The sequence below is a fragment of the Serinus canaria genome, chromosome Z, assembly GCF_022539315.1.
Source record: "Serinus canaria isolate serCan28SL12 chromosome Z, serCan2020, whole genome shotgun sequence".
In the NCBI taxonomy this organism is placed as follows: domain Eukaryota; kingdom Metazoa; phylum Chordata; class Aves; order Passeriformes; family Fringillidae; genus Serinus; species Serinus canaria.
The window spans coordinates 3,032,544-3,049,892 of NC_066343.1; the positions used below are offsets into that span (position 1 = coordinate 3,032,544).

Genomic DNA, 17,349 nt, shown 5'->3' on the forward strand with positions numbered 1-17,349 from the left:
AAGATAGAAAGAAAGAAAACCTCATGTGCTAAGTTCAAGATGTTATAAGGCAGGTCGATTTGCTAATTCATGGTAATGACATTGATGTTGGGAGTCAAATTGACAAAACTAAACAGACTGTAGCCATTTGCAGCCATGAAAAATAATATAGGAAATCAGGTTACATAGTAAACACAATACTTTCAGGAACTAGCAAAACTTTTTTTTGAAATAGCATGCTTAGGAAGACTGCAACTTTATAGCTAAATGTATGACAGGTTAGAGTTGTCAGTTAAAAATCAGGTGGCCACAGTTGAGAGGTATACAATGGCCTGTGCTTCCAATTTTGTTACAGACAATGAACATATATTTTAATTGGATATAAGACGTAAAACTGGAAAACAACCCATGAATAATTAGGATGCTCTGAAATAGAATTTTCTGCAATACTTAAATATGATGTTTCTTTATAATGATCTAAAGGCAGTATTTGAAGGGGAAAAATGTTTCATTCACATAGACTATAAAACCAACGAAAAACTAGAACACCTCAGAATTACTCATTAGATAGAGTCCTTAACTTTGTTTTTCCCTGAGCAGCTGAAAGGTGTGCTGTTAAAAGGAACAAGAAGTATTTTACCAATATAGTTCATTCATTATCACCAGGACACTATGCAAGGCTCTCTCTATATATGGTCTTTTCTCACAAAGATACACTGACCGTATCTTCTCAGAGATGTACTTTATTTTGTACTTTGCATTTTTCTGTTTGGTGACCAAGAAGTTGTGTATTTTAGTACCTTTCTTCCACAGAAAATAAATGCATACTACATAGCTGTGGAATAGTTTTCTGCTATTTATTTGTATCTACCTTAATTCCACCTCAGAAAAGATAATTATGTCAGATTGAAATGGTACCAGCATTTCCTTTACAAACTCTTACACGGTATAGGGTACTCAGTTGTGAAATCATTTTTCAAAACTCATACTCCACAGTATAATTTATATTTTGAGATCTGGCCTTGCATGAGGGCATCAAAAAACGTATTGTCTTTTCTACAATGAATACTTAATGGAGCATAAATTTTCCAGAAATGGATGACTAGATTCCTTTCTACGGCAGTCATTCCCTCTCCTGCATCCCTCCTTCTCCTTTTTCTCCAACCATGCATAACTTAGAAAGTCACTGACAAAGTTCCTTGAAGCTTGATAAACACACATGATCGTTCACACTTTATAAGAACCTAAGTTACTATTTCAAGCAGGACACTTTCTGAATCCACAGTTGATCAACTCTGTTTGGCATGTAGTTAGCAAACCAAATTATTTTGATGCAGTCACAACATATATTGTCTCTGGTTCAGCAGATATCAGAGGCACTAGGGAAGGCAAAAACAGGACTGATGACATGTAGTTAGGAGTGGAGCCTATGGAGAGAAATCAGCATGTTTTGTGTAGTATGGGGCAACATTATAGGGAATTTACATACACAAGGTAAAACATACTGTGTGTACAAGGAAAGAGGTAATAAATCCAAAGCACATGGATCATCCATAGGTCACCACACATTTGATAATGTACTGCTCCAAGAGATTAAAATACTTTCTCAGAAAGCCCAGTAACATCTCACAAAAGCAGCTTCTCATGAATACAGAGAGTGAAAACCTCTCAGGAAATAACCTTGAAAAGGAGGAGAGGGAGGTGAAGGGGTTAGGAGAAGATATACACTGGTGTGGGAGTGCTTCAGTTTCAAAATTAGAAAGCAAACAACAGCACAGCTGGTAGCATCTATCTTCTATGTCACTTGTCCTTATATGCAGTGACACAGAAAAGTTAAGCTTTTCCTTCTAATCATTCAATAATCTCCAAAACATTCAACTACAATCAAGTAGCATATTGTTAAATGAGTTATTTATGTACCAAATATTTATTTTTAAACAGCAATCCTATACAGAAAGACATACACTCTTAATCTCCCCTTTAATTATAAGCCCTTCAAAATAGCAACTGTGCTGAACTTCTGTATTATCAAGAACTATATAGTCTTTAATTAAAGCCAGAAAAACTTACAGATAATTCAAATCTCAAACATAATTAATAGACTAACAAAATACAGTCCTTTCAGTGCAACTTTTCCTCAGACTCTCAAAAATTAGAGAAATCTGTAATTAATTAAAAAATGCTTCTATGACTTTTAAAAATCAGGATATTAATTAGACATTTATTCAGATATGTTTTTCAAAATGTAACAATATTTGACTAGTACTGACTATCTGGTGATCCTTTTACAACAATCAACTTTTTATACTCACTTCAGAAAGGAAAAACAGGATGATGGTATGCAAAATAACCAGTGTAATGGATGATAAAACACTTCTGAAAAATCTTGAGGAAGATGTTCATCAGAATTATCCAGAAATGTCCTGGAAGAAACCAAATACTTCCAAATTACTAGTGAGACTGAAAATCCCCTTGGATCACTACTACTAAGTATGTCTATATGAATAAAAGACAAAAACTACCTTATGATAAATACTACTAATATATGTATGCAAACACGTTATTGCAACTCTAGATACTGTAAAAAATATAATTCTATATTTTATTCATTTTCACTCTTTGAAACTCAGCATCTAAAAACTGTTATTCAAGTTTTTCTTCATATTTTTATTCCTATATAATACATTTTTAAACTATGCTTGAAAATGCATTCAATAAGCAAATTTCTCTTCAGTCATTCATTTCTTTAGTTCTGTTCTTCCTGCATAATAAAATGCACAGTATTTTTCAACACTTTTATAATAATGACATGTAAAGCATCTTTTGAAATGATACTGACTAACATGCAAGCCTATATAGGCTTTGGATTATACTGGGCAAAAATATGAACCAGAAGTTTTGGACCTTCACTGGCTTGAGAGAAATGTAATACTGGTGGTTTTCAAATATAAAGGACTAGAGAAGAACTAGATTGTCACTAGACATCACTTTTGCAATACTTCACTTACTTAAATGATGTGAGAGGCAAAATCTATGGATACTAAAAACGAAATATTTTATTAATTAGTTATATGAGAGGATTACAGATATGTGTAAGAACAGGATTCTATAACTTAATATCTGCCTTTAAGTATTGTTTAGTAATAAATCATTAGTATTTATACAAATTTCTAGCAGCCAATAGGTTTCAATAATGTGTGACAGTAATGAATGCCCCTTAGCCTCTTCCCTTTTTATTCTCATTTACACTGTCTACAGTTCCAGCAGAGAGGAATTCCAGCTTCCATTAAATGTATCCTCCATTAAATATAAACAATTATCACTTCAGAAGCTCCTTACTTTTCATCTTACTTGGCTGTGATTTTTTTCTCTTTCATCTGAAGTAATTCAGAACTATAGATACATGTCTATTAGACTCAGATGAAATAAGAGAGAGAATTACACTTTTTCAACAAGAAAAGTAGCCATATAGTTTCTGAACTTCTTCAAAAGATAGGCTGTTTTATTTGGAAACCACTCTTACTAATAAAAAAACATAGAAAGAATTTAATACAGATCTTAAGCAAGCAAAATCTGAGCAGAAGGATTTGCACAGTCAATTTGTGCTGTTTGTGAATTCATGAAAACCTGAAGATTAAAAATAAACCTAAGATTCTAATATATCCAAAAGAAGAATGCCAACTCAAAAAGAATTAAGGACAGTAATTTCAATATTATGAAAGTAAAAAACAAATCTTATTGTCTCTAATCCACTGAAATATTTTTTTCTGAATATAGCAAAGTATAGAGCAAACATCCTACACAAAAGTGTGATAATACATTTTTGTTAGCAATTTAATTTAAAAAAAGAGGACCACATCTTGTCTATTGCTTATGTAGGAATTGTCTGACAGAATTCTGGATTAAAGCAACTTGCTAAGTATGACTTCTTAGCTGTATCCTGAGGAGCATTAGCCATATCCTAAGGAGAAGCACAAGGCAGATTTTTGGATTCTGACTAATTTGCTTATACCAAAATGTCTACAGAAATTTTAAAGCGAGGTAGAGATAATCTGAGGGTTTTAGAGATTGTTTAAACATTAGAATAGCTTCAAATACTATTAAAAAATCAAGTGTTTGATGATAATACAGTAATTCTCATGACAGCATTTCTTAATGTCCACTGCTGGGTAGGTAATTCTTGCCCAGCTATGTGCCAGACTGCCCAACTACTCTTCTGACAGAAGTATAATAATAGCTAGTAGGACACTTGGTTTTGCTTCAAGTTATGATAAACCAGCTGCCTATTATCACAAAGCACGGGGTAGCTGATTTAATACCAAAGCAAGACTTCAAGTCAGAGTGGTTTTATTCTTCAGTAGAGTATGACAAGGTGAGAATTGATCCTGTAAGCCTGAGTGCAGGTGTGAAGAAATGAGATGCCAGCAAGATGCATCCTAAAATATTTATTTGTAGTTTGTATGATTTTTCTCTGTATAATGAATAAACATCACCAAAAAGCAACTTCATGAGTTACAACTCATATATTAAAGAGAAATGTTCTCAATCTTTAATAGTGTATAACTATTAAAGTTATACACTCTACAACAATAGAGAGCAATTTTGCCAACAGACTCTCTATATGATTCTCTCAACATTTAAATAATTTACCTGACTTCTGGTTGAGAAAATAAGATATAACAATTCATATTATTAAATCACAAAAAGGTGCATCCACCTTTCTCTTTATATTCCTCCTTTACAGACTATCATCCCCTATTCAGTACAAAAGACTAAAGCATATCAGAACAGGCACAAGAATAGATCTGCTCCAAACTGAGCAATCCAGAGCCTGAGGCAGAAGAGAGTCTCTACTCTGAGGCTCAGGTAATTTACTTCTTTATGAACTTATAAGTAAAGAATGGCATTGGACTCTCCTGTGTTTTCAGAGGCAGCACTGAAACTGTGTGATCCACTACATGAAACCCCAGCCACTAGAACTGAGTAAGTGACAACAATCTTGTCAGCAAGACAATGATGACTGGAAATTCAGAATTATGAAAATACTCATATTTCAGAGATTTGAGTAAACAGCAAGAAAATAGCAACAGTCAGTAGATTTGAGGAGCACATTCTAGAGACTCATTGTTCAACAGGTCCTCAACAATGTGGACAAAAGCAGACAAAGAACAGTTGCTTAGCAGATTTTCAGGTGACACTAAACTGGGGGAAGCAGACACAGTAGTTAACACAACAAACAGCTGAGTGCCTACTCATAGAAGACTGGGCTAACAGAAATTCTAAAAATTGACTGAGGTAAAGAGCAACTGTTTACTTCAGCTACAGAATTACAATAACCTAGGTTGGGAACTGACTTGTCTGAGTCCCCTACCCAACCACAAACCTGGGGTTTATGAGCAGTAGGGTGTTAAAGACAAGGCAAAAGTGTATTATCACTAGAAAAAATGCAAACCACACACTGGGCTGTATTAGAAGGAACACATCAACTAAAAAAAAGATAGTGATATACTTCATCTGGACCTCAACAGTTTAAGCCTTACCTAGAATATTTTGTCCAGCTGCTGGGCCTACAGTTCAAGGAGAATGTGAGGAAACCAAAGAATAAACCAAATCATCTGTAAAAGATGTTTGAGAGCCCTAGACTCCTTTACTGTGGTGAAGAGGTGGCTAAAGTGTCAATTCAGGTAATGGTGGCCTACAACCACCCAAACAGTAATTATGAAGAAAACACTGACCAACTTTTCTCAGTGGGGCTGATGTGATAGCAGCAAATTATAGCCAGCAGCTTTGAGAGCTCACACTTGATATGAGGCAGTATTCTGCACTAAGGCATCACAGCTGCAGACCAGGCTTCACAAAAAGTTGGAAAACTTCAGTTCCTGGAGGCTGGCATGTGTCATTTAAGTTGGTCAAACACAATCATGTTTGACTGTTCTTGGTGATTGTTCTGCTTTGAAGAGGAGGCTAGATTAGACAACCTCCAGCAGTCCTTTCCAACCAACATTTCTATTATGGTAAAGATACTTCAGGAAGGCCACAGAAGGATGGAGAAAAATGAAGCATAGAAAAAAAAATTAAACCCATCATTAAACCCTGATGACCCAAGATTCATAGGAGAATTTTAGACCAGATCTAAGTAATCTTGTCATACAGAAAAGAAAGTCTAGATCACAAAATTAGGAATGAGAAAACAGAATCACCTTATCTGAAGTTAATGATATTACTAATTTTTCACCATCATTACGGTTTTGTTCAATTTCCACAAAATAATTAAGAAATTTAAATAATTTTAGTTCCCTTAAGCAATAGAGAATACAGCCTCTCTAATAATTTGGAAATGAGCCAGTCATATTATGACACAACTCCCGGAAAACAATGTTTCATCCCTGGCACTTTTCTGATTACACAGAATTTTCCTGAAAAGTCTAAAATTAATTGACTTCTAGTCACTTAAGGGAAAACTTCCAGTACAAAAAGACAGCATGATAGATTTAAATGAAAAAATTTCACACCCAGTTAACTTCACCAAAGGTGTTAAGGATATAGAGCCAAGACAAGATGGAAATTGTCATTATACAATATAATTCCAGAGAGACTAGATGAAAGATTCCTTTAAAATCAGGTTTAACTTTTGAATTTATTACTGATAGATTCTTAATGTAATGAACTACGCATACTCCAGTAAACAATACACCTACATACTTTACCTAAAATCCACTATATCAAAGTGTTTCCAATTGAATATAGCTTTTTAAAAAACTGATTGACTAAATCACTTTTTTCTTTGTACTCTGGACACTGGGCTAGGTGACCTGACAAATATTTGCTACAATTTTTTTCTATATAATAGAAAAAAAAGTTTCAATAAGGGGGGCCTCACAGATTGTGAAAACACAAGGTCTGAATAGAAGTTCATATAAAAAATCCAATTTTACTTACTATAAAACATGCATCACCTATATGGAAATGGTCTTCAGTGTTATTATTATTTTTGTAACTATGTAACAAAATCAGACAATTTTTTGTATTCTCTTTAAACAAAGCTGCCGTATTTTGGTGGTTTTTTGCACAGTACTTTGTAGTAAATTACATGAGCTCCTACATTCGGCACATGTCAAGGTTTTGATCTCCAGATTAGCAAATTCAGGTAATGAAATTCACATCCCTGACTCTGAAAGCTGTTTACCTGCAGCATCTTACATAAAATAAAAACCAAGCTTTTCATTGGCACTTTCCAAAACTCTGAGTTCTCGAGCTAGCACACATTTTTTCCATGCTATATGTACATAAATATGTAAACAACATTGATCAGTGGAGGAGACTAGAATCACTTAAAGGAACAAATTATACTGCATATTTACTTTGGTCTATCATTTTAAGGCCTTTCATAAAAGAAAGATGAAATGTCAAAACTGACAGTAGAAGCAGTTACAGCCACTGCAATCCTTTCCTGCCTCCATTTCTACTGCCATAGCAGGACTACCTAATCTGTTCCTGAGCCACCTTCTAAATTGCTATCTATTCATAATTGCTATCTATTAATGTATTATATAAGATCAAACAACCAGTTACAATCCACTTTTGCATGTTCTTTAGAGCCTACACGTGACAAAAAGAAATTTAGTTAAAGAAGCTTACATGCAGGAGGTCTCCACCCTAGTACCACCTAGAATTTTCTTATTTTGATTATGAAGTAAAAGCCAGCTGATTAGGATGTGGCTTCATTAGTTTGGGGTTTTGTTGTTCCTCCTTTTTAAATTTGTGATCTCACTTTTTATTGTCTCTTACATCAAATTTATAGATGAATTTTATCAACAAAAGACTCAGAGCAAATTTCAGTGCAAGTTACATGTCCATTTTTTACAGTTGTGATTTGTGAAGCCATGACTTCATAAATATGGGCACTCTATATTCTTATATTTTTAACTACATTTGTTGCAGCATACTGGTCTTGTAACCAGATGATCATTTCAGTAAATTACCCTTACTTCTAGAAGACTGACAACATGAGGGATTTGACAACCAGCTTGCCAAAGTGTTTGGTACCATAGCACTAAATGTTTTCAGATCAATACGACCATATTTTAAAAAAAATATGTCCTAATTGGAAAAATAAATTGCAAATCTGGGGCAGTAATAGTTAATGAAATTCTACTGGTTTTGCCACAGAGGAAATAAACCCAGACATTCACTATGGTCTATGTTATTAACAGAAAAAAAATTGTACAGCACTGAAGTTTGATCAGAGGTAATAAAATCTCAGCAGATATAACTGGGCTTTAGGCAAGATCACAAACATAAGTATGAGATCAAACTGAGAAATAGTCAAAGACTATTAAAACGTGCCAATACTATGCATTACATTTGATTTCAACAAAAATATTCACCTTTGTAGTTCTATCTATGTAAGCTCAAGAACCAATTTTATCTCAAATTAAATGCTTATTTCATACTCACTCATACAAATTCTTCAAGGGTGAAGTTAAAATAGCCAGCACAGAAATCAGACTATTGCAGTGGCTATGTATTTTATAGATTTTGAGATTTCTGTCTTTGTGTGGATTCAGAAACTCCTGCACAGAACTACAAATTGACCAGAGCATATCTTCAGTGGACATCAAAATTGCTGCAATATCAATTCTGTAGGAAAAAGCCAAAGAATAACATTACTTAAGACATCTTGATAGTGGTAAATTCTAATTAAACAAACATTTTCTCTGACAGGATAAAACACCAAAATCATAGCATGGACTTTTAAAATATTCTCTTCAGTGATGCAGAAAGTCTCCATCCACTGCTCTGTAAAAATCAACTCTTTTACAGAGAAGTTGTTACTGAAACTAGCAAAAAGAAGACTTAAAAATTTAGAAATGTCCTTTCTCAAAGGGCAGTGTCACTAGGCACAAAATATATACTTTCTAAACTACAAGTAAATGAATATTAATTTTGTTTTCTTATCATTAAAATGTACATACTATTTTCAATCCTGATGGGGCAAAAAATAAGAACAAAGTAACTAAATCTTCAATTTGCAAAACTAACTCCATGCAACACTGTACAATGTGGAACATTCCTGAGTCAGTAATATATTGCCTGTTGACACTGGTTGGCAGAGTGCCACATGTCATTGGCCTGAACAACTGCAAGAACCCCAACAACAACACAACAACTATGATGACATACAACAGAGAGGAAACACGAGAATAACACAAATAATATGGGAGGCATGAGGCTGGACTTTAAAAACTACTTAAGTACCTAAAAGCCATGGATGCACATGTGCTCATATTCATTTTTAAGGATCATGTTATTTTTAAGAAATCTAGGCAAACACACATAAATAGACATTTGTCCATATCATACATCAGTCTTCTACCATTTGAAGCACCACTGGGAGAAAAGATACCTTCACAAACTACAATAATATTAAATAAAACATGTGAAGATTCTGTGATAAAAATATACTGAATGATACTGAGTATTTTGTTTTCATTTATTCATGACAGGATAGTTCAATTTACTTAGTGAAAAATTCAAGAATCACCCTAATGAATATACAAGTTTTCTACAAAATTACAAGTTTGAAGAAAATTTACATAGAATTGACTAATATGACACTTAGGTAATATTGCATTTTTCATATTACAGGGAACTTTTTCCCCAAAAAAATTTCCAGGCAAGTTTTCAGAAAACCTTTTGTACCAAAAAGAACAGCCTGATTACAGTAAGTTATTGCAGGAACAGAGCACACAAATAGGTACGTAGAATAAAATTTCGGTTTCTTCCGACCCATTTCAAGATTGTGATCTCGTGCAAGTTACTTGAGCTATCATGACAGCACTCCTTTTCGTAATAACACTTGAGATGACAGCACACAACTCTTAGGTCACACAGGGCATGGACCTGGTAAGTGTCTCTCACCCTCTAAACTTGCAAAGTCTTCTAGGTGGTGCTGTGCAAGACTAAAGGCAATGGTCAGAAACTGTGCACAGGAAGTCCCACCTGAATACGAGGAAGAACTTCCTTACTGTGTGGGTGACCAAGCACTAGAAGAGAGTGCCCAGAAAGGCTGTGGATTGTCCCTCATTGGAGATTTCTAAGAGGATTGTCTGGACTTTGCCTTGTGCTATGTAATCTGGGATAACCCTGCTTGAGCAGGGAGCTTGGACCAGATGACCCACTGTGGTCCCTTCCAACCTGATCCATTCTGCAATTCAGCGTGATTCTGTTAGGAGAAATACACCTATTTATTCAGTAAAACTAGACATTGGATAGAAAGGACAAAGGTAGGGTTAACTGCCACTTGAAGACTCCTGATTTAGTGTTTCTCAAAAAGACTGTACTCTCTGGCAAAACATAGGAATCGCAATAAGAAAAACTTCCAATTTATTATTTTCTAAAATGACAAAAAAAGGAATAGCCTCTTTCTCCTCTTCCCTTCTACACCATTGGCATCATTCTGACAAATGTCTTGATGTGACCTTGTAGTTCTTGACTTGAAAAGCCCTATAAAAACACAAATTCTATGGGAACTCATTAAATTTTCTTAATAAATCAACAGCTTGATTTCTAATCCTGACATTGTCAATTCTGTCCACATTTTTGGTTGCATCACCAATCCTCTATGAACTTTCATTGTGAGGCTTTCAAACCAATTAAGCAGTTTATGGAAAAATTTCACAGAGTTGAAAGAGGCCTTCAATTCTGCCCAATTTGCAATATAAATACTAAATATACTTAAATATACAAAATAAATTTTATTAAAACAAACATCAAAATGCATAGATTTGGTCTATCCCCTCTGCTGTGTTCATTAACATTAAATTTGAATCAAAGCAGTGAATAACAGAAAACTAACATTTACTTCTTTAATCCAACAAAATGGTGTATTAAATATACAACCATTACCTGATTTGTGGTGTTCTTTTGTAACTGGGACACACCTGACAATATCTGGAGGACAGAATATCCAAAGATCGCTCTAGTACATCTGTAAGAATCTCCTGGGCTGTCTTTGGAGGTAGAATAGTCCATAGATCATGATGAAGAGCACAGCAGAAGTAATGCCACATCTGGACAGAGAATGAGCATCTTTCCCCCTATCAAAACCACAACACATTACATAACAAAACCACACCTTCCAAAATGTCAATTTAACTCTTACAGGTCTAATTAATTAAATCTGAAAGGAAACAGCTAAAGAGTTCCAGGAATATGATGGTCAAAAATGGTGCTTGAAAAGATGTGAGACATCTGTATTTGCAAGGAAACACATGTTGCATTTCAGTCACAAAATTACAGTGCTGCCACAAAGAAACCCACAGCATTTGAACTCTTATATCCTCAATTAACCTAGTCTCAAAACTCATAGTGTCGTAAGTTTAGTTTAAAAACAGAGACAGTATTCCATACACAGCAGAATGCTCAGATAACTTTAACACAGCAGTTTCTTTGTTTGCAAAGAATTATTTAAATTACTTAAGCATGTGTATTTGCCCAGATGCAGAAATGCTATGTGTAACCATGACTATAAAACCTTGGTTATATGTAATATAGGAGAGGGAGAGGGAGAGGGAGAGGAGAACTGAAGTATTAAACTGAAAATATGAGATATTCAGATTGCTTTACTAAGATATTTTTTTCTCTTGTAATTTGGACGTACTGAAACCAAACATTTTCTGGCAAGGAAACATTATTGGCATTAATATTTCATTGTCTAAACAGGTCTATCCCATTAAGACACAGAAATAAATATACAGGAGTCAAAATCACAGCAGTTACTCCACAATAATTCTAAGAAGTACCCAGGAAATACATATCACGTTTTAATATTTCAGCTAATACCTATTCAGCAAATAGCATTATCATGAAGCTTTTTGAGCACAGAGACTTCAATCTTCAGTTCCCACATCCCAAAGGAACTGAGAAATATTATAAGTATTTGTTGATATTTTAGCATTATTAGTAATATAAAATAACCCCACAATTTTTAGAATGTTTTTTGAATTTGATAGGCATTCTTAACAACTAAAAAAAAAAATAAACTGGCTTATTTTTAAATATATTAGCATGAGCATTAGCAGATTATTGGAAGTTGTCACTATTTGGTTTTCCTCTGACATAATACTTGAAATGCATTTTATATTAAAAAGTGGCAAACAAAATAAACAAGTTTGCAGACAAGTTTTACTTTTTAACTCTGTAATTATAAACATAAAATGTTTCACTTTCTCTGCTTTGGTTTATTTAAGTAATTGCTCTTTTCCCCTTTTTTAGTATTTTACCCCCACTGCACAAGCAACAATATCACTGAAGATTTAAACAAGATTCACTCCCCTTTTCTGATCTGTGTTTCTATTTGTTGCCATTTCTGGACAATTCCAGTGATAAACATCTGCTATTTTTGCAGGCTTCATATAATAAAAACAGATGTAAGCTTTTATTTAGCTTATATATGAGGAAACAAGCAGCTGTGTTTTATTACGTAAGCCACTCAGTATTATCTCTGAACAGACAATTCTTTATTCTTTGACTGTTAGAAAACCTAAGTTCCCACAGCTACAGCAGATGTCTGCTACACTAAGAGCTTCATTCAAAAACATAATCTGAAGAGCTGGTCTCGTAGTGCATTCTTCCTGCTGAGCTCCCACGTTGGAAGAAGCCACCTCTCACTGCTGGAAGTTTTGGCAGGGAATTGCCTCTGTAACAAGCAATAGATCTTAATCCAATCTCTTCCATTTAGGATGCCTTCAAGAGATCAACTGAAGTAACATCTGCTCTGCAGGATGTCTCCTGAAGGAACTCAGAGCTGATCACAGTCCACCCTTGGGCCATCTCCCATGGCCCAGTAAAAAGATGTAAAATTACATACTTTTCACCTCAAATCCTGTAAACATACAGAGTTGAGACACCAGATTTCCTCACTCCTTCCTATGATGCATCTTTTCTGTTCAGTAACGATAAAACTGTTTAGATACTCCATATTCTTTCTTGTCAGACAACTGTTTCTCCATGGTGAAGTTACTGCATCACCAGTAAATAGGACACAGCACCACAGGCACTACATCAATGAAGATCGTACCATGATTCAGCAGTTGTCAAAACCCACTGCCTTTCTTACCTTATCATCTATCATTCAAACAAAATTGAAATGTTTATTTGCTTGTCTTTGAGAAATAGACACTTTGATAAATTACGCTATGGTCTGTATGCCCTGTCCAGCACAAATTTTGTCACTGACTGAGCAGCTTCTTAGATGATCTCTGTAGATTACATGTATCAGATGGAATATTCTCTCATGTAAGAATTCTAGAAAATGCTTAACAGAATGCACTAATTGTCTCACACAGAAAATTATACAAGGAAGGACAAGACTCTGTCTTCAAGAGATCTCAGTTATTATTGATTAAAAACCCAGATAATATTTTACCCTGCAATTAAGTGAAAATAATTTCAAAAGTGTATGTCAACCTATGTTTGTATTTAACTAGGATGAAGGAAAAAATCCAATAAATAAAATAAATATCTTAATTTTTTTTTCATAGAATTATTAGGATTATAGCTATAGATCAGACCCATGACTTGAAGATGCAGGTGAAATGGCACTGGTTATTTCAGAAATACATTGCTGAATGTTTTAGGTAACTATTTTGACCACCTGTCTTTGTTTCACCCTTTACTCACAAAAGGAAAAAAGGGAACCAATTGAAAATAAAAATCAAGGAATCAGATAAAAAATTTCCCAGAAAAAGATCTTCATTTATCACACTTTCTAAAAGAAGTGTAAAGTCCTTATAGATTAAGGTGATGGAGTCCTCTTTACTGAGTTCTATATAAATGCCTCGACACACAATAAATATTTTATGAAGTAAATGACACGAACACACCATGATAACAATCCAGCTCATCTTTAAATTACTATGTTTTCCTACATAATTTCTAAATAGACACCTGCCTGCAATAACAGATATTTCAAAATAGTACATTCCAATAATTCTTATGTAAAAACAATGCTGATCTCATGCCTCTGATTAGTCAGTGAGCTGGCAAACACAAAAACACATCTTGTAAAAGGAAGCCATAGTAAACTTAACCTCACACCTCGTAAAAAGCTTGGTAGTCATCCCAGCAGTGGCTCTCAGCATCCTGTAAAATGCTTGTAGCACAAACTCTGATGCAGTAGTTCGTAACTTGAAACTGGAGAATATTGATGAATTCCTGACATTTTTGGATAAGCACTACGAACAGGGGGCTGTTCAGAGAGAATCATTAAAAGACAATGAATGAAAGGCTGGGCACTAGGAGGTTATAAGCCCTAGTACTGCAAATAGTTTTTATCAGTTGGTACCAATCATTCATTTCCTCTTGGTCCTGAACCTAGCATTCAGGTTTGTAACTTTTTGTTTTAAAAGTTCTCAAAATATGTCTGGTTGTCTATAAATTGTCATTTCACCAATCACTAAGAAATAAATTACTTCATCCTATTTTCTGAGACAAGTACATCTGACATTCACTTTTTTGGAGTTTTTAATTGCAGCATTCTTGCATCAGCAATTATTACATCAGCACTGAGTGTGACAAAAAACACAAAAGCACTAAGTACAGAGATTGCTTTTGGTAGGTATGTACTAAAACTCTTTGATAATACATCTGAGTAGAATTATTGAGCAGTATTTTAGGTCAGACTTCCCCTCACAGAGATATACGTCATGCAAGGGACAATAAAACATTGGAGGGAAAGCAGCTCAACAGTACATAAAACCACTTAGAAATCATAAATTTCTTAGAAATTGCACTACTTCAGGGTCCCTCCCCAAAAATACTGTTTCTACTTTTAACATGAGGACCAATGGACTCCTAATACCTTAAGACAAAATCTCTTTAAAGCAAGTGCAGTTGTATTTCCTCCCAGGTCAAACACTGCCTTTGAATTTACACTCCTACTTCATATCTTTAATTTTTATTCTGCATGTAATAATAAACTAAATTCTGAAACTACAATGTATTATATGTATGGTATTGTATGCATTTCTTCACATGTCTGAATACACATGGTGTTAAGAAAGAGGACATAAACACATTTTTATATTGTCCTCTACGATTGCTATGTCCTGAATCAGATCTTATGAAAATTATGCATTGCAAAGGTCAGAAAAGGAAATCAAGGCCCTAGCACTTTATATGACAGCAGAGTACATTCAGTTCCCTGAACAATCCTATTTTCTCAAATTTAATAATTAAAAAAAACCCGATCTGCAAATCAAATGCAGATCCTACCCATAATAATTTGTCTTGCAATAGCTGCTGTGGACTATCAGGTTGAGTCAGGTATTTCTATAAAATAGTACACATACTGCATGTGCTAAAAAATACAATACAATTTCAAAAACTACCAGTACACTGTATCACCAAAATGGAATGAACTCTCATACTATTTACATTTGAATTAAACATTTAAGTAGAAAGGACATACTTTTTGCTTTTTTCTCTCATTAAATTGCTATACGTTGTAAAGTGCTGAAAGACATATATTGCTGTGGAAAGGGCAGCATACAAGTCTTGCAGGGGAGCCTTGAAGGGAACTTCTTTGCTTTTCTCCTCCAGTCTTGACAGAACAGCTGTTGCCACTTTGCTGCAGGCCTCTACAAAGTTTGCTCTAATTTCCTGAAGAGAATCATCTCTGCAGGCCAGAGCCAATGGAAGCAATGTGTCAAGTTCTTCCATGATGTCAGAACAAAACTGAGAGAAATAAATGTGGCATCAAGTTATTTGTATTCTGACAGCACTGCTTAATTTATAGGGTCAGATTATTGAATAATGAAATTGTCATGAAACATAAATATATTGAATAAGCTTTACAAACATTTTAATCTCTTAAACACAGGAGTAACATTTTTTTAAAGTAAATTAGATATTCTTTCATTCCTTCCTGCTTTAAAGCTGCATATTCTATAGTAGGGGAAAAATTAAAACTATCTTATGCTAGTAATGCATTCATTTGGTTTTGAAGTCACTAAATGTTCATTCAAATCACAAGGTTAATTCCTTGTAAATGATGATATTTTTCTAAATTAATTAATTTTGAAAAATATACAAACACATTTCTTAACACTGGATTTGGAAACCAACGCATCATCTCTTCATAAAGTCATACATCAATCTCCCTAAAATTATCTCCCCAACACTCATGTTATTTCAAGCAAGCATTCATTACCAGCATTCCAAATCTGCTAGCACAGTTGCAGATCTTACTGGAAAAAGTCTTTCAAACATACCTTTCCTTACAAAAGGAATTTAATTAATAAATGATCTTTCAGCCAAATCAAATAACTCAAAATTGGTTTTTTTTACTGGTTATGCCAATTAGTTGAATGGCACGTCTAATGATATGAATATAGGAAATCCCTATAGCCATATTTCAAAGCTTTTGACATTTTCCCATCTAACCACTTGGTAACAGAGCAGATACTAATCAGAATGCTTTAGAACTTTTTGGCTGACAAAAAATGCCAGTGAAGTTTAAAAGGTAATTCTTTCAAGTACAAACTACGGGCTATTGTATAAAGCTCTGTTCAGCTTCACATTGTAATGCCTCTCACTTTCTTCTTAATTCCATTTATATAAGATATAGAATATTAATAGTACTGTAAGTACTTCAAAGTGTAAATGGCAAACAGCCTTGGCATTCTGTCTCCCTTCAAACTTCAGATCTTTTGATACCTGCCTTAGCAATTCGTTTTGGTTGCTCCTCCTGTTGGACTGCTCTGCAGGACTCCTTTATTTGCTGGTTATTTACAAGACTCATTGCACAGCCTGCAGCTGAAAACTCTTCTTTCTGCTCATGTTGAAGAATTTTAGATGAAAAATCCTCAATTGCTATTGTTATACAGTGAGCCACAGAAGAAGACAGGTCTTTAAATGCATTTCTCCAGCCAAAACTCAGTAAAATAGGCTGAAACACATATTAAAATTAAATTAATCCAAAGTCATTATTGAGTGTTAATATTGTCTGAAATTTAAATGCACATCCATAATTAAATTACAGGACACCATCACATTTTGAAATTATTTAAAGAATTTAAAATATGGTCCACTAGTGTTGAAATCATACTAAAAGCAGTATTTAGACTCAACAAAATGCATAGCATCATTAAACATGTCATCAAATTTTTTGGATAAAACTAATTCTTGATTAAACAAGAGACCTTATAAAAACATGCTTCACCTTTACTTAATTTGTAATCTTTAACAGACTCTACTTTAAAAAGTCAAAGAATTTTCAACAGGATAAGAAGTAATCTAGCAATGTATATACCCTGTACTAATTTTCACTGCAAGTTAACAACTGGAAGTTACTAACCATGAATCTCA

At 34.1% G+C, this 17,349-nt stretch overlaps 1 protein-coding gene across 8 annotated transcripts in view; it reads right to left on the reverse strand.

Moving 5' to 3' along the window:
- Positions 1–17,349, reverse strand: part of KIAA0825 (KIAA0825 ortholog) — a 233,766-nt gene that overhangs the window by 134,968 nt on the left and 81,449 nt on the right. For all 8 annotated transcript variants that reach the window (XR_003945874.2, XR_007780379.1, XR_003945873.2 and 5 more), the window contains 6 exons: positions 16,703–16,930; positions 15,452–15,717; positions 14,080–14,230; positions 10,888–11,078; positions 8,437–8,619; positions 2,292–2,402 (listed from right to left, as the gene is read on the reverse strand). Coding sequence is in view for 5 of the 8 variants with exons in the window: in XM_030237303.2 (XP_030093163.2) it covers positions 2,292–2,402; positions 8,437–8,619; positions 10,888–11,078; positions 14,080–14,230; positions 15,452–15,717; positions 16,703–16,930 (1,130 nt within the window). In the remaining 3 variants the exon portion in view is untranslated. The remainder of the gene's footprint in view (positions 1–2,291; positions 2,403–8,436; positions 8,620–10,887; positions 11,079–14,079; positions 14,231–15,451; positions 15,718–16,702; positions 16,931–17,349) is intronic.